General features: G+C 46.6%; 2 protein-coding genes across 3 annotated transcripts in view; one reads left to right on the plus strand and one right to left on the minus strand.

Annotated features, from left to right (window-relative positions):
• Window positions 1–3,212: 3,212 nt before the first annotated feature.
• Window positions 3,213–11,901, minus strand: Stmn3 (stathmin 3). The gene is made up of 5 exons (XM_031373069.1): window positions 11,592–11,901; window positions 6,169–6,264; window positions 5,745–5,920; window positions 4,070–4,261; window positions 3,213–3,582 (listed from the first exon to the last, which is right to left on the minus strand). The coding sequence occupies exons 1-5, from the start codon at window positions 11,608–11,610 to the stop codon at window positions 3,523–3,525; spliced, it is 543 nt and encodes a 180-aa protein (XP_031228929.1). The 5' UTR covers window positions 11,611–11,901; the 3' UTR covers window positions 3,213–3,522.
• A 5,006-nt stretch (window positions 11,902–16,907) lies between these two features.
• Window positions 16,908–17,206, plus strand: part of Rtel1 (regulator of telomere elongation helicase 1) — a 37,629-nt gene continuing 37,330 nt past the window's right edge. For both annotated transcript variants that reach the window (XM_031373071.1, XM_031373073.1), the window contains exon 1: window positions 16,908–17,049. The gene's annotated coding sequence lies outside the window, so the exon portion shown is untranslated. The remainder of the gene's footprint in view (window positions 17,050–17,206) is intronic.

Below are 17,206 nucleotides of genomic sequence, written 5' to 3' on the forward strand. Positions count from 1 at the left end.
TCCTTTATGGGAACTGAGATAACATTTGTGTTTTCAGTTGCTCTTTAGGATAATATGCAGCAATAGATGACTCATAGACCCTGACCACCTTCCCACAGGGATCCCATCTTTATTTCTGTTCTTTAAGAAAAAAAAATGCCTGAGCGGTGGAGGCACATGCCTTTAATCCCAGCACTTGGGAGGCAGAGGCAGGCGGATTTCTTAGTTCGAGGCCAGCCTGGTCTACAGAGTGAGTTCCAGGACAGCCAGGGCTACACAGAGAAACCCTGTCTCAAAAATACAAAAAGAAGAAAAAAAAAAGAAAAAAAGAAAAGAAAAGAAAAGAAAAGAAGAAACAAAAATGGGCTGGAGAAATGGCTCAGCAGTTAAGAGCACCAACTGCTCTTCCGAAGGTCCTGAGTTCAAATCCCAGCATAAAAAAAGAAAAAAAGAAAAAATGGAATCATCCTGAAGGATTCCCATCCCTGTCTGTTGTTGGAAGCTCCACATAGTGACTCTCACAAGCACTATCTCCCCCTGATTTCTTACCAAGTTCCTCCCATTCCCTAACATGCAAACTAAGAAGTTCTGGCTATGGTCAACTTGGTTCTCTGCTATGCCACTGCTAAGTATGCTTTTCTGGGGTTTACATCATTAATACCCTAATCCAGACAGGCAGATTCCTCTTCATATGATAACCCAGGGTGCCCCCTTGCCTCCCACTATCCCATCCTGCACATTTCTCATGTCTCTGTTTCTAACTGAATGTAAGACATTCTACCTTTCCTGGACAGGAGCTAGAACAGTGATATCACCAGAGATGGTGTCACTCTTGTGCTTCTCTCTGAGTTGTGGAAAGCAGTGTCTCTCCAGGTACTAGCTTGGAAGCCCACATATGAACCTAAGGAGATGCATGTGGCCGTTTTAGTACATGATTGTCACTTGGCATTCCCAGTAGCTTTTTGGGTTCTAAGGAGATCAGTCAGGGTATCTCCTCATTCCCTGAAGCTGGGAATAACCTGCTGTCTACTGGTGACCAAGAACAAGTTCACAGAGCGATGGGTCAAGTTGCTGCCAGGAAGTTCCATTTCAGGAATCCCTAAAGCCTTGAGCCTCAACACAGAATTTGATTCTGACTTTAGACCAGGTTCTATCAGCAGCAACTGGCCAGCTGGAAAGTCCCACAGTCCAATAGGACACCCCTTAGAACTAAGTTCCTTTTGGGGAGATAGAGGTAGCCCCAGTAGCAGCCAGACTAGGCTGAGGTCTGACTCTTGACTCTAGCTTGTTCCTGTGACATTGTATTGACATACTCCCCAAAACAATCATGACTTAAAAATATGATTGACAACTGGTATCAGTCTGGAGTTGTATCCAAGATAAATGCTCCCTTACAGTGAGCTCACAGGCTTCTTGGGCTCAGCAGATGACAGATACAACACTAGGTAACACAGCTATTTCTAAACATACAGTAGCTTTCTAAAATTGCATTTATTTCTCGTGTATGTATGTGTGAGTGTGCATGCTATGACATGTTTGTGGAGGTCAGAGAAGAAGATATATGACTTGGTCCCCTTCTACCATGTGAGTTCTGGAGACTGGACTCAGGTCCTCAGATTTGGCAGGAAGCTCCTTTACTGGCTGAACCATTTTTTTGGTTCAGGGATTCTTTCTTATTAATTGAGTTTAATTTGTAAGTTCACTGTGTGCATGAGATGGGTGCATGCTACACTGGATTCTGGCTACTTAATAGTTGCCATTAGGCCCAGTAGTGGTGGTGTATGCCTTTAATCCCAGCACTTGGGAGGCAGAGGCAGGAGGATTTCTGAGTTCGAGGCCAGCCTGGTCTACAGAGTGAGTTTCAAGATAGCCAGGGCTACACAGAGAAACCCTGTCTCAAAAAACCAAAAATAAATAAATAAATAAATAAATAAATAAATAAATAAATAAAACAAAGAGTTGCCATTAGAAGAAATCTAGTCTCAGTTCCTTTTCTTCTTCCCCTTCTGAGTCCCACAAAACCCACTTGTGGGCACTGTAGAGTTCAGGTCCTGACTGTTGCTTCCTCTTGTGATTGAACTATTTCCCCCAAGCCACTGCAATGGTCAGCGTCCTCAATGTTTCCTAGATAGGCTCTGGAAGACCTTCCTAGTGCCCTCAAGGGTTTTTCCTGCCTGATAGAGTGTAGGGGCACCCATTGCTACAACCACCTGATTTCTGCAGCCTCAGTTCTAGGTTGTTAAAGAACACATAATGTATCTTCCTCACATTTTATACCAGGCAGGTGAGAAGGTATCCTGGCTTCTGGAACTCAGTGGTGAAATGGGACTACATGAAGAAGAGAGGAAATGCTGCCTTGTCACAAAATCATGGGATTCCCAGTATGTCCAAACAGATAACCATCTTTAAAGGCCACTGCTGGGACACTGGGAGCCCCCGGGCTGAGAAAGAGGAAAGGACCATGCCTAGATGCTTAAGCATGAGAGGCCTAGAGTCAGGTTTTCTGTCCTTGGTAAGGATTTCAGAATGAATGTGGGGAACGTGACTTGGGAACTCTGACCCTTCCAGCATCCAAATCTGCAGACACCTGATTCTGAAGAATTTCGCACCCCCATGAGCTCCTTGAGAATTCATGGCTGCTCCTTTCTCATACCTGGCCATGCTTGCCAACAAGTGGGGCTAGAATTCCAGGGTCCAGGAGTGTTCTTGGATCACAGCACTTGACAGGGGGAAGTGGCCAGGATTCCAAGGGGCTATAAAACCCCTGAGCTGGGCAGGGGTATCAAGAATGGCTCCACAGAATGCCTCAGCTAATGCTTTGCAAAGAGCATGTACTTCTGAGACAGTAGGTACAGTAGGAGGTATCCATGATGTACTTTCTAGACCACAGAAGTTCACCTACCCCAAACCAATTCAGGTGAGACAATACTCCAACACAGCCATTGGGCAATGACTGTGACCCAGGGTACACCTGGACCAGGTAAGCTCAGGACTCCCGTGAAACCACACTCTCTGGCTCTAGTAGCTCTAATGCACATAGGTTCCTGGGCTGACCACAGTGACAGAGTGGGTCCAACCTGCTCTGGGGGGTCCTCAGTCATTCTTTGCCTTCTACAGAGTCTCTCCACAGTTTCCTATAAAATTTCAGGTAGATGCTGCTATCTGGCCTGCAGAAGCTGAGAGGATGGACTCTCATTCAACCAGGTCTGAGAACCTGAATGAAAATCCACACGTTTGTGCCACTGCCACTAGATTTATTAAGGTTGCCAACACATCCACTAAGAGGGCCACTAAGAGAGCCCCAGCCACACCTGGCCTAGTGTCTGAATAGGGGACCATATCTCCTGCCTAAGGAGCTCCTTCAGGAAGAGCCCAAGGTCAGACACAATACAAGGACTGGACAGTTCAGAGTGTGGGAAAAAAGCAGGAAGCTGGGGGGTACAGGGGAGCAGATAGGAGCAGGCACAAAATTCGCATCTAGACAGAATTGAAAACAAAAACAAAACCGGAAAATGTTCTTGTCGCCACTGGGTCCAATGCTACTTAGCCAGACATTTCCTCCCGCTGCTCCTTGTTCCTGCGCACCTCAGCGGCATGCAGCTCCTGTGAAGACAGGTGGAAGAATCCTGAGGAGCGGCCATGGGTAAGAGTGTCCCCAGGAACTTCCAGGTATATAGGTGCACCACTATACTTCAGGAGAGCTGGAGCCACAGTGCTTAAGGATCCGACTAAGGGACTGAGCATCTGACACCCAACGTAAACAAGTTCCATCTCCTCTTGGAGCTGGATCCCGCGGGCATGCAAATTCCTTCAGAGCGCTTCATAACTAATTTAACCATATACTACTGTAATTGTTGAATGTATTTCACTAGAACCCGGTTCTGGGTCTGATTCCGAGGCTGAGGGGAAGTGCTCAATTTTAGAAAGACATGATTAGGACCTTCTCACTGATGCACAGACCAGATCTCACACCCAGAGTCTGTCCCGCTGTGACCACGCCCTCCACGTCAGTGCCCCCTCCTTACACTCCAATCCCAACCCCCAAACTCCAACCCCATTCCACCCCACCCCACCCCCCGCGCGTGCCTACCTTCTCACGCAGTCGCTCGCGCAGCGCTGCCAGGTGCGCCTCGCGGATCTCCTTGCTCAGCTCCATCTTGTAGTTGAGCTTCTCCTCCGCCAGGCGGCTAAAATTATTGTTTTCTTCCAGCGCCTTGTGCAGCACCTCCCGCTCATGCTCACGCCGCTCGGCCAGCTGCTTCAGCACCTGAGCCTCCTGAGTCTGCACAGAGCTAGGGGTTAGTGAGCAGTGGCCCTAATTCCTCCTAAGCCAGACCTTCACTCTCTAGTGCCCAACTGACAAGCCCTATGCACTCCACCTGCCAGGACATGGACCCAGAAGCTGTCCTGATGATGGCCTCTACTCTCTCTGACCTGAGACCCAAGCAGGTTGGGATGAAGTCAAATTTCTGTTGTAAAAGGCCGCTCTGTCCTTCTGTTCCCAGCTTGGCCATGACTCACTTGTCCCTCTGTCTTGGCACCAACCAGTACTCATCACTCTTCCTTGCGTCCCTGCGACTAGTTTCTATGAGGCTAGGCGCCTTACACTGTCCTGCACCCCATCCTAGTTTGCCTGGAACTTCTGGAGCTTTTGAACTGACAAATCTGTTTGCCCTCTAGTGCCAAGTGAACCGCAACGGCTTGCCGTTTGTGCTACCCTCGGCCACAGAGTTTTCTTGTTGAACTGAGAATTCCCAACCTCACAAATATTGAAGGAGCAGGGCAAATTCTGAACTGTGAGTTGTGGTTGCCTCTCCAGACCACCTCTCGACTACTGTCTGTTAAACACTGCACAGGTATAGATGCAGCTAGATCAGCTAGGTCCTAGCTCTCCACTATTGCTCAGCAAAGACCTGTGCCCACAGTGATCTGGGAAGGGACATTGTGGTGCCACTATATCCTACTATGGCTAGAAAAGGAGTGTCTGGTGATCCTGGGATAACAAATAATGGGGAGAGTCAAGAACCCTGGGATGATTAACTACTGGCCTAAGTTGCCTCCTGAATGATGCTGAGCACCTATGGGTACATCAGTCTTCAAGGTAACCATGCTGAGCCTGGGGCCTGTTGAGTATGAATCAAGTCTTTTCCCCTGTCCAGTGGTCTTTGCCTTTATAATCTCAATCCTAAAACACTTTTTTTTTCTTTTTGTTTTTTTGAGACAGGTTTTTCTGTATAGCTCTGGCTGTCCTGGAAGTCACTCTGTAGACCAGGCTGGCCTCGAACTCAGAAATCCACCTGCCTCTGCCTCCCAAGTGCTGGGATTAAAGGCATGTGCCATCACTGCCTGACCCTAAAACAAGTTTTGTTCCCTGTGTTTCAGTCTCAAAGGGGCTGGTATGAAGGAGAGACTGTGAGCCCCATTCATATCTTCCAGGGCCCCACTGAACTACCTACCCAACCCAGCTAACAGTCTTTAGATGTGAGACCTTTTCTCTTCGATCTTCTGCCCTGAAAGGAGCACTAGCCTCAGCTTTATGTCCTAAGGGCTCTTTCTGGAGGAATACAACCTGACCTCCCTCTGCCATGATTGAGTTCACCCTCAAGAATGTGGTTTCTGTTGCCCTGTGTTTGTCACTATTTTGGCACATCCATCTTTCATCTCATTCCAATTGCTCAGCAACAAGTTCTGCACTACCCAGCCCAATATCCTGACCAAGGAAAGGGACTGGCCAGCAATGTCAAGTGTGTATGGAGAGTCCTTGCCTTCCTCCGTTCCTCAGCTGCCTCCAGACGCTTCTGCAGCTCTTCCAAGGAAGCATCCTTCCTCTTGGGAGGAGAAGAGAGCACAGGGCTCTCTGGAGATAGGTCAGAAGGAGACTTGAGGATGACCTCGAAGCTCTGGCCAGAGGCCCGCTTATCCAGCTGCTTCACTTCCATATCTGTAGGGCAAGACCAGATGGGACTTCAGGAGGCCTAGTTTGGGCATACAGGCAGGATGAGAGTTTTATTCCCAGCATACATCCCAACAAGAGTTGAGAAGGGGTGCTGTTACTCTTTAGCATGGGTCCCTCCTCCCACAATGACTCTCTCCAGTCAGTTCACAGCATTGCCAGAGGCCAGAAGAAACGAGAAATAAGGCTGTCAGGCCCTAGCAGAGCAGGGCCAGCAGCTGTGTGGATACACTCACCCCCATACTGGTAGATGGTGTTCGGGTGAGGCTGAGAGTAGAAGCAGGAGCAGATGAGCGACAGCACAGATAACTCCTTCATCTTCTCCTTGTAGGCTGTAGATATGAAGTCAAGGTGAGCAGGTACCAAGACCATGTGGTATTTCTATATCTTTGTCTTCTACTTTGGTCTTTACGTGCATATTTGTTTTGTTTTGTGATGGGTTTTCATGTAATCCAAGCTGGCCTTAAATTCACCTTGTAGCTTAGAATGACCTTGAATTCTTCATCTGTGTGCTTCCATCTCCCAAACTTGGATGTATAGGTGTGTACTACCATGTTTTCGTTTTTGTTTTTGTTTTCATTTTAGAATGTCTGCTATATAGCCCATGATGGCCTGGAACTTATCATGTACATCAGATTGATGTTTGAACTCATGTTCTCAAAAACTAGGATTACAGATGTGCACTACCATGCCTGACCTGATTCTGTCTCTTACACTTTTTGTATGTTTTTCTCTGCCTGCTGTGGTCCAAATGTTCACTTCCCAATATTCACAGGTTAAAGTCCTACCCTTGTATGATAGTGTCAGGAGGTGAGCAGGTCATAAAGGTACAAACTGGAGTACAACCTTGTCTGAAATAAGAAAATCAAAACAGTTTTGGGATTTGTGTGTGTGTGTGTGTGTGTGTGTGTGTGTGTGTGTGTGCAAACTCCTGAATGAGATTAATGATCTTACTGTACAGGGTTCTTTTTTTTTTTTTTTTTTTTTTTGGGTTTTTCGAGACAGGGTTTCTCTGTGTAGTCCTGGCTGTCCTGGAACTCACTCTGTAGACCAGGCTGGCCTCGAACTCAGAAATCCGCCTGCCTCTGCCTCCCAAGTGCTGGGATTAAAGACGTGCGCCACCACGCCCGGCTGTACAGGGTTCTTAGTAATGCTTCAGCTCTTCCAACACATGAAGTTACAAGGACTAGACAAGCAAATCTATTGGTGCCTTGACTTTGAGTTTCTAGTCTATAGGTAAAATAAATTTCTGCTTTTTAGAAGAAATGCCCAGCCTAAAGGTATTTTTCTAATTAGTCTGAAGAAACTATAACAATTCAGTCAGGGTCTCTCTCTTCTGTCTTTTTTTTTACTTAATCACTGTTCCTGTGTCTTTCTGCTTAAGGATTTTTGCTTGTTTTGTTTTTCTGTTTTTAAACATGGTTTTACTCCAGTCCAGGCTGCCCTTCAACTCCCAATAGTCTTTCTACCTCAGCCTCCTGTGTTAAGATTACAAATGTAAGCTGCTAAACCTAGGGTTTTTTTTTTTTTTTTTTTGTCTTTCTGTGTCTCTGGTTGCCAGTGTTCAAATTGTTTCTTTATCTGAGTATACCTTTCTGTGATTACTGGTAACTTTGTATCTTTGTTTGTTGGTTTGTTTCCAACTCATAAAAAGTTGCCTGTTTCTGCCTCTTCTCCTGAGCAGGACAAGTACAGCTGTAGAAAACTTTCCCAGTAGCCCCCGCCCCTTTCATTCTTGCCTCCCCTTTTCCCTTCCTCAAAGACTGGATCTTGCTATATTGCTCAAGATGGCCTTGGACTTTCCTGTTCAAGTAACCTTCTTGGCCTCAACTCCCAAGTAGTTGAGACTTCCACCTGTAGAGCATCTCTCTCTGGCTGTAAACTTGAGTAAGGTCTCAGACACTACTGCTTCCTCCACATTTATCACTTTATGGTGAAACTTTGTTCTCTCCAAAAATCCACTCACTGCCCTTTCAGGTAGGATAGGCAGGTTCTACAAGGGCAAAGACAAACCATATATAAGAGCTGTCAACTGAGCTACAAGCTCACTGCTTCCTTCCAGATCAAGTGCCCCTGTCCAGTATTCTTGCTACTCAACTAAAAAGGGAGGGAAACTGGTAACTATGACCCTGACCCCCAACAGAAAGAAAGAAGTGCTCACTTTTAAAATGTAAATAATCTAACTGTTCTGGGTCCATTCACTCCAACTCCATTGGAAACTACTGTCTTGGTAATAGTTACTCCATTCCTCAGGGACAATGCTAGGTCTTAGCTTTCTGGGATGACATTAACAACATTCATTGAAATGCAATTCTAGATGATCAGTATTTCTCCCTCTGTTCTATCAATTCCCAAAGTCGTGTAGGCTCTAAGACTCAGATCTAGATGGGGTGGAGGAAAGGAGGAGGAGGAGGAAGAGAAGAAGTGATGGAAGAGGAAGAAGCCCATTTCCATGTCTGATTACCTACTAGCACTCTTTGAGGTAACAGAGAAGAGGTGCTTGAAGAAGCATTTATTAGATAGACCAGAAACTTTCTGATCAAGTTTTACCTGTGATAATTTAAAAAAAAAAAATGAGTTGGCAAAGAATTGAGGGTATAGAGTAGAAACTTTTTTGTTTGTTTGTTTGTTTGTTTGTTTTTTGGGGTTTTTTGTTTGTTTTTTTCAAGACAGGGTTTCTCTGTATAGCCCTGGCTGTCCTGGAACTCACTCTGTAGACCAGGCTGGCCTCAAACTCAGAAATCTGCCTGCCTCTACCTCCCAAGAACTGGGATTAAAGGCATGCCCCACCACTGCCCAGCCAAAACTTTCATGGTAAATTTTGTCCTCCTACAACAAACACAGAGAATGCTAGTTTGGTTTAAAATTTGTAATTAGTCAGATTCATTTAAAAGCAGCACAGATCCCTAGCAGCAGCAGAGGGAGCAAAAGCAACCCCAAAGTGGGTAAAGCAAGGCTAGTCATTGTCTTCAGGAGAATTCAGGAGGGAAAAGAAGGGGAAAAGTCAGGAGGGGACAGACCTCAAAAAGGACTTCATGCTTTTTATTTTATTTTATATGTATGGGTACAGTTTTCTTTTGTCTGCATGTACATCTGTGGTATCACATTTGTGCCCGATGTTCATGGAGGTCAGAATAGAATAGTTAGATCCCCTGACACTGGAGTTACAGAAATTTGTGAGCCACCACCACGTGGGTGGTAAGAAACAAACCTGGGTCCTCTGGAGGAACAGCCAAACCTCTTGTACTGTGAGCCATCTCTCCAGCCTTGCTTTATTTTTTCTTCTCTTCTCTACTTCTTCTACCCCTTCTTCCTTTCCTTCCTCCTTTTCTTTCTGTTTGCTGTGGTTGTTGTTTTTTTTTTTTTTTAAGGCAGGGTATAATATAGCCTAGGCTGACCTTGAACTCACTATGCAGCAAAGCCTGGCCTTGAACTCCTGATCATCCTGCCTCCACTTCCTGAGTGTTCCATGCCTAGCCAAGTTTTGTCTTTTCATGTATTTGTACTATAAAAGGTTGATCCAACAAAGGAAGTAGAGGGACGTATTTCAGATCATGTGATGAGGAGCTAGAGGATCTGAGGGATTGGCAGTAACAAGCCAGTAGATATCTGGTGGATCTAGAGGAGGTTAGTCTTGTGCTGAGGAGACAGGATGCAAGGAGTAGGACAGGGTCTAGGGCAGGATAGAGCAGAATCCTGAAAGAGGCCAGAAAGAAGGGGCTTTGTTCTTTTCAAGTATGAGCTAGCTAGCATCCACTTCCCTGCTGGTCCTAGCTTTCCATATTATTATTTCTCATCTTGTATCGAAACCCCTGATAGGCCGTCCTGATAGGCTGTCAGGGACCTGGAACCTGACAGTTGCTCAAAGGCCATTTTGGCTTGAGTGTGAAACATTCACAGGGAAAGTACTGCAGGTTTCTAGCAGATAACATCAAATTTAAGAACCTTTACCAGGAGGCTATCTTACAGATAACTTAGCACCTCAGCATGTAGGATGCTGTCAGGAATTCAGGGAGCAGTACCAGCCCAGCAGGAGTGAATACCTGGAGAGAAGGGTGGGGTGCTGTCCAGGTAGGTCAGAGATTCCTGATGTCAAAGCAGGAAACCCAAGTGTTCAACTGGTAAGTGAGGTACCATATGTTGCAGCTGCAGTCAGGGGCAGTGTCTGGCGGTCATGGACATATTCCTTGGTATGGTTTCTCTTATTTTGATAGACAATGGGGAGCTTTCTTCTCAGAAGACAGATCCTTAAGGAGCAGATAAGTGACCATTGGCAGGGCCTGGGGACAGGCCAGCTCTATGATCTGGCTGCAGGAATGTGAGCATATTGGAGAGGACAGGATAACTAATAAGAAACTGGTATGTGAGAGACATTAACCAAGAGGAAGACACTACCTGGGGCTGATGGAAAGAGGGCCAAGTCTGTCTGTAGCACAAAGCTAACGTTTGATCCACGTTTTTGGAGCTGGAGCTTAAAGGGTCTTTTACCCACGTGGTAGCCTCCTTGGCTGATACTGGACATCTCTAGCCTTAAGGGGCGGCTTCAAGGCGGCCCTCGTGATGGGTGGAGTTTGTACCTGGGGCCAAAGCCAAGGAGAACCACGCATTGACCTATTTGACCGCCGAGATCAGCCTTCTGGGCTGAGGGAAGGAAAGGCAGCAAGACGTGAGGTTCTTAGAAGAAACCAAGGTCAGGAGGTGGGTGTCTTGAGTCCTGCAGTCTCAAGAACCCAGAAAACAAACAAACAAACAAACAAAAAACCGAAACCCTGCAGAGACTAGGGACTGGGCGGGGCTGTCCAGCTCGCTCTCAGGTCTCTAGAGGAGCCACCACAACCATGCAGGGACCTAGTATACTGCTGGTGTCCTTTCCTCCGCCTCGGTTTGACCCTCTATGCAGTCAGAGGTGTGAGAGGCTTCCTATGAAAGCAGACCCCACCCATACCCCGAAAATGTTTGGAAATGCAGTAGCCTCTCCACTTATACTCAGTGGCTCAAAGGGCGGAGGTTCTTCTGGCTGAAGTCGGTGGCCCTAGCGTCACAGAGGGTGGTTCCCCGGTACAACGGTTACAGTGGGGAATGGGGGCGAGGAAGCCTCGCTTGTCGCAGGCTCCAGTCTCTCTCCGCACGCGATTGAGAGGTCCCCTCCTGTGTCCCTGCGCCCTTCCCCCATTTCTCAGGGACCAAGGTCCAGGCTTCTGTGGAGGGTTCCACCTCCCCCTCAATCCCCTACGAAGACTCAATGACACTGAAACCCAAGGTAGCTGGAGCCTTAGGGGACCTGCCAGCCGAACTGCAGGCACTCTTATCCGCAAGCAAGAATCCGCAGAGCCGCTCTGCCGCAGTCGCACCTTGGCCCCGCACCCCGGCGCCTGAAGGGGCAATGCCCCGGGGAGCCGGATTTCATTCAACCCTGCCTAGGGCGCGGCTCCTGCCCCGCGCCTCGCAGCAGCTCCTTCTCACTGGAGTTCCCCTCCGCCCCTTAAGGACTCTGGATCCTCGTTCCTGCAGAGCCAGCTCAGCCTCGCCATGCACAAGATCCGACCCAGGAAAACGGAGTCAGTAACTTGCTCCAGCGTCAGGCGAGGCCTCTGCTTAGACAATGGCCTCTGGTAAGACCCACTGCCATCCCATGATCCCCTAGCCTCCCGAGCCCTACCAGATACGGTGCTGGCCATGGTGCTGGCGGCGGCTGGGGCTTCGGAGGCCGGAGGGATGCGGGCGGCGTCTGGGAGCTGCAGTCTGCGAATGCTGCAATGCTGTGGAGGGGAGGGAGGAAGGGCGGGCGCGGCAGGAGGGGGAGGGAGCGAGGGATGGATGGAGGGAGAGGGGGTGGGAGGAAGGGGAGGGGAGAGGAAGAAAGAGAGGAAAGGAAAGAGGAAAGGGAGGATGGGAGGAAGGGAGGAAGAGAGAGAGGGTGAAGAAGGAAAGAGACAGATAGACAAGACAGTGAACGAACAAACGCGGGGAGCAATCAAAGGCAAGACAGTGGGAGGAGATGGAGAGAGAGAAGTAAAGGATGCAGCAAGAGCCTATATTTCATCTGCCAGCAGCCATGGATGACACTCCTGTAATATAATATGGCTTTGTGTGTCTTAGAGGATGTGGAGATAAGACTCATTCCCCCAAAATAGGCATGGAAGGAGCCGCACCAGACAGAGTATGGGCTTGTCCCATAGTCAGGGTGGGTGACGGAGGTTGCTAGAGACTGGATATCTTCTAAGCCCCTGTTAAGTACTAAAAGGAAAGGACTCACTCGTTTGCAAAGGGTGACACTGTACTACAAGAATATCTGTGGTAACTCTGTCCAGGGAATGAACAGGTTCTGGTTAAATCAGGGTGTGGTAAGGCCTATGACAGGGATTTGATGTGACCTTGAGTCAGGTTCTAGCACCAGCTTTCACATTCTCTGATGGAGAAAGAGCTCCTAACCTCTCTGGGCCTTTGCTTCTTTGGTGTAAGATGGACCCATAGTGTCAGACTCCAGAAGACAGAAGAGAGATTTGCTAGAGCTGAGTGTATACATGCATATGTGTTCTACTTTCATTCCTGGAGTGATAAAATGTTTTGGTCAAGGGCTGGGTATGGTAGTGCTTACCTTTATTTAGTTCCAGTACTTGAGAGTCAGAGGCTAGAGGATCTCTGTGAGTTCTAGGTCAGCCAAGGCTACATAGTGAGATCCTAAGGAGAAAAATAAGCTCCATCAATGCAACATGAGGGGAGGGATTTACTTGATCTTACAGGTTACATCCCATCATAAAAAGAAGTTGAGGCAGGAACCTGAAATCAGGTCTGCTTGCTACTCCATAAAGCATTACCTCTGACGAAGAAACCTAGTCACTTTTAAGGAAATGCAGCAGAAACCATGGAGAAATGCTGCTCTCTGGCTCACAAATGGGCTTATGTTTTACTGGCTTTCTTATATAGTTTAATAAAAGCTGCCTAGGGGTATACTGCCCAGCAATTAACAATCAAGATAGTCCTCCAAAGACATGGGCACAGGTAGGTTTTGATCCAGGCAATCCCTCAATTGAAATCTCTTTCTCGTGTGACTCTAGGCTGTGCTAAGGTGACAGTTAAGACTTACTAGGACAAGTAGGAAACACGAGATTTGCCTTTACTGTCGAGACAACCTGATATCCAACGGGCTTTCTCATCCACTTTTGAGATGGAGTTACTAAAATCAAGAGAAGAAGGGCTTATTTCACAAACATTTAACTCATACGGCTAGAAGATTCTGAAAATCCCCCAAGACTTTAAGGAAGATAAGGCCACCCAGAAAGGCAAAAGTCAGGGGCAAACCTAAGGACCAGGTGTACAAGGAGCCAGCCTATTAACATTGCACACAACCTTGCACCTGGTCTATATACCTGAGCCTGGGCCTATGTATTTGACAGTTGGGATTAGATTGCATTGTGTGGATTAAAAGATTTCAAAAGGGAATATCCAGTGGGCCCAAATATATAGAAGCCCCCCTTTCCCTAAAGATTTGTTTTATTCTCTCTCTCTCTTCCTCCCCCTTTCGTGTGTGTGTGTGTGTGTGTGTGTGTGTGTGTGTGTGTGTGTGTGTATGCACCTGTATACAGGTGCCTATGGAGGCCAAAAGGAAATTAAATCACTTGAAGTTGTAGTTAAAGGTGGTTGTATTCTGTCCAGTGTAGATGCTGGGAACTGAACTCTGGTCCTCTTCAAGAGCAGCAAATGCTCCTGACCACTGAGCTTTTTCTCCAACCCTAACAGGAACACTTTCAAAACAGGATAGACAGTTGTCACTATGGAGTCAAGTGGCAAAGAAATAAAAGCTATTGCCATCCTGTAGTCAGCAAAACCTTAAAGCTACCACCCCTGGAAGCAAATTCTGCCAACATGAATACCCTGGATATAGGTTTGCCTTCAGAGCCTTCAGATAGAAGTCGGGAGCTAACATGAAACCTAGAACAGGGCTTTGGTATGAGCTAGAGGCAGGCTCCCGCACCAGCTCTGACATTCTCTACTTGACATTAATACCAAGCTCATTCACTCAGAGAAAACACAGTTCTGAGTGTACATTGGAATTCTGCTTTGGGAGGGAGTTGGAAGAAGGGAGAAGCACACAAATCTATTTCTAATAATGGCGTTGACCCCTTTGGAAGTAGGCACATCCTCTAGATAAGTTACTGTATCTGCATCTAAGTATTTTAATATACTTTAGGTGGACTCTGCTCCAGAGGCTAAACTAAGCTTCTGAAATCAAGATAAGAGAAGTAACCTTCTCAACCTTTCAGTCTTCTCTTGCAGATAGAAAAGCACCCTGGTAGGTTCATAGGACTGTACTGCCATAATCTCACCTTGGGCATACTCTCTCACAAACTTCTGTCCTTTGTCTGAACTCTACAGACCAGCTGTGTTGTTTGTCTCTAGCACAGTGCTAGGCACTTAGTAAGAACAAATACTAGAGGTACAGTAGGAATATTAATAGTTTGCCTCAGTATGGTGACATGTTTGGAAGCTGACCTTGAGTTCTCACCAAAGTCAACTAAAGAAATTTATAAGTAGCTGCTTTGGGGATGGTATTTACGGACTAAGAGATTACAAATTGGAACTCTTTACTGATCTGAATTCACTCTGGATTGTCCAGGAGAAATCTGGCACCTCAGACGGATACTCAGTCATTCAACAAGTACCTGTAAAACACCTGTTATGTGCTGGGGATTAACATACATCAGAAAGAAGAGGACAGGAAAGGTGTACTGTAATCCTGGTACTTGGCAGCTGTGGACAATGAGGAGGCTCTTAGAGACAGATACAGGAAGATCCAGTCATTCCCGATCTCCCAGACCTCAAGGTAGGCATTAACATACTCCTAAACATAGTGGGAGTCCTTAGATTGTCTCTTTACTCTGTTCTTTTTTAGCCTGTTTGAGTTCCTTACTTTATGTCCAAGTCCTATAGCTAGCAACATAGTTTTTCTCATACTATTCCCAGAACAGTTTTCATGGAAGCCTTTTCTGGCATCTAGTCAGGGGAACCCTTTAATATTATTTCTCCTCTTTATACTGATTACAATCTTTTATGTTGTTGGTTCACATCTACCCTGTTATTGAGATAGTGTTTTATCCATAGAGAATCCCTTGGAGTCTGCCAGATCAAACACTGAATCCAAGTTTGTTGACTTGGTTTAGATTCTTTTGCATCCTGAGTAAGACTTTCTATATCCTTCCTCAGTTTACCCACCCCTTCATCTCTCAGAATAGATTCAGGAGAATAGATTTTATGTGTATTGTCATTAGAGTTGTTAAGAATCAAAGCATGGGTTCTGGCAGCTCCAACAGGCTGTTCTTGGAAATTTGTTCTAAATAGATCAATTAAGCAGACAATGTAATAGTGAAGATAGAAAAAAAATTTCAATGTGGCAACATTGGGCAGAGGGACAGTAAAGTCCAATTATCTCCCAAGTGATCTTTAGGGCTCTGACATACGGTTTAGGTTTATTTGGAGGACAAGAAATGTGCATTACTACTGGGCGGTGGTGGTGCCTGCCTTTAATCCCAGCACTTGGGAGGCAGAGGCAGGCAGATTTCTGAGTTCAAGGCCAGCCTGGTCTACAGAGTGAGTTCCGGGCCAGCCAGGGGTATACAGAGAAACCCTGTCTTGAAAAACAAAACAAAACAAAAAAACAAACAAGCAAGCAAACAAAAAAAGAATGTGCATTACTAAACAGTATTGGGCCTAACCATCATCTCTAGCTTCAGTCTCTCTGGCAGAGTGGTCTGACAAGTTGTCATAACTGCATAAAATCTCCTTCCCTGAGATGAGTCCCTTCTCTGTGTGGTACCCCTTCACTCTTTTCCTTCATTTCTTGGAGAATTCCAATTTCTTGGGGTCCACTATTTAAATGATCTGATAGTCAAAAGGAATATCACACGCATCTCTTTAGAATATATTCATTTCTAACAGTTTCATTGGAAGCTGTTCATGCTGCCTCAAAGCAACTATCTATGTGCTGTGGAATTAGACTTGACTTGATGTGAACCCAGGAAGCAGATGAATCAACTCAGGTCTTAGCTTCACTAGTAGCCCAGGAAGCTTTGCCTGGACTTGGTGCCCATCCCAGTGTGTATGGCCTCCCTCATCTCCAACTTTCCAATGAGACATGAGGGCCTGAAAGAAATCTATAGATGTATCAGGGTGTTCTGTAAATATGATCTCACATGCACGAGTATGGGCATATCTGTGGGAAACTACTTGGGTATTAAAGAGAAGCTCTGAAACAAGCATCTACTAGTAGTGGAGAGCCAGCCACTGAAACATCAATTTCTTTCTAGTGCCTATTGGGATTGCCTGAAATAAACAAACACCTTCGATGTCAGCATTACTTTGAAGGACTTTGCAGCTCTTTACAGTTCCTGTAGCTCCTTGTTGTCTGTCAGCTAGTGCTAGGTGCTAGAGATTTAGAGGACCTCACCTGACAGCTGGGGGACACGGATTGGAAAATAAGCTGGACCTTGGATATGTGAGAGAGGAGGCAATGAGAACATTTAATCGGGTCTAGGCAAGATTTTAGCCATATATGGATTTTGTGAAGTGAGGTCAGTAACCACAAAGAAAGCTTAAGATTTGTGCAGTTGTGCGGACAATGTAGGTGGCCTGGCCAAATGAACTAGTAGACTCCAGAAGATGGAGCTCATAATGCAAAAGTGGGAGATGAGTGGCTGGCAGGTGTATGCCTTTCATTCCAGCACTTGGAAAAGGCGGGTCAGCCTGGTCTACAGTGAGCTCTAGGGCAGCTAAGGCTACAGGGAGAAATCCTGTTTCGAAACAAACAAACAGAGTGGGAGACAAGTGAGACTCTAGACGATTTTACATGCTCTGGATAGAATACAGAGATGAGGCCAAGTCCACTGCGCGAAACCCTGAAGTCCAGAGGCGAGGGAACCTGCTGACCCAGAAGTTGGGGAACCGGTTTCCGCCCGGGCGCAAAGTAGCGGACCGGAAGGGAGGAAACGGAAGTGTAGCGTTTAGGCGAGGCTACACGGATCTGCCCGCGAAGTTCCAATCTGCAGACTCCGGAGCACGCGGGCTCAGCGTCTTTACAGTTGTTTGATCCCGGATTTCGAAAGGCACCCCTACCGAGACAAGTGAGCTGGGAGTTACTTGACAGTTTTATCTGAGTGGGTGGATGTCATAGACCACGCTCTTGCTAGCTCTGAAGCGGCCGCGGTGCATTCTGGGTCCGGGGGCTCTTGCTCCGAATGGTGTCTAGCTAGAGGCGCCTCCTTGGGTTAGTTCCAAGGC

The sequence above is a fragment of the Mastomys coucha genome, unplaced genomic scaffold, assembly GCF_008632895.1.
Source record: "Mastomys coucha isolate ucsf_1 unplaced genomic scaffold, UCSF_Mcou_1 pScaffold15, whole genome shotgun sequence".
Lineage (NCBI taxonomy): Eukaryota > Metazoa > Chordata > Mammalia > Rodentia > Muridae > Mastomys > Mastomys coucha.

What these genes read in the sequence shown, in the direction of transcription:
- Stmn3 (XM_031373069.1), bottom strand. An exon ending in CACCATCTACCAGTATGGGG is followed by an intron (nt 5,921 to 6,168) that starts GTGAGTGTATCC and finishes CTTGCCCTACAG; the next exon opens with ATATGGAAGTGAAGCAGCTG. An exon ending in GCGAGCGACTGCGTGAGAAG is followed by an intron (nt 3,583 to 4,069) that starts GTAGGCACGCGC and finishes CTGTCTTCACAG; the next exon opens with GAGCTGCATGCCGCTGAGGT.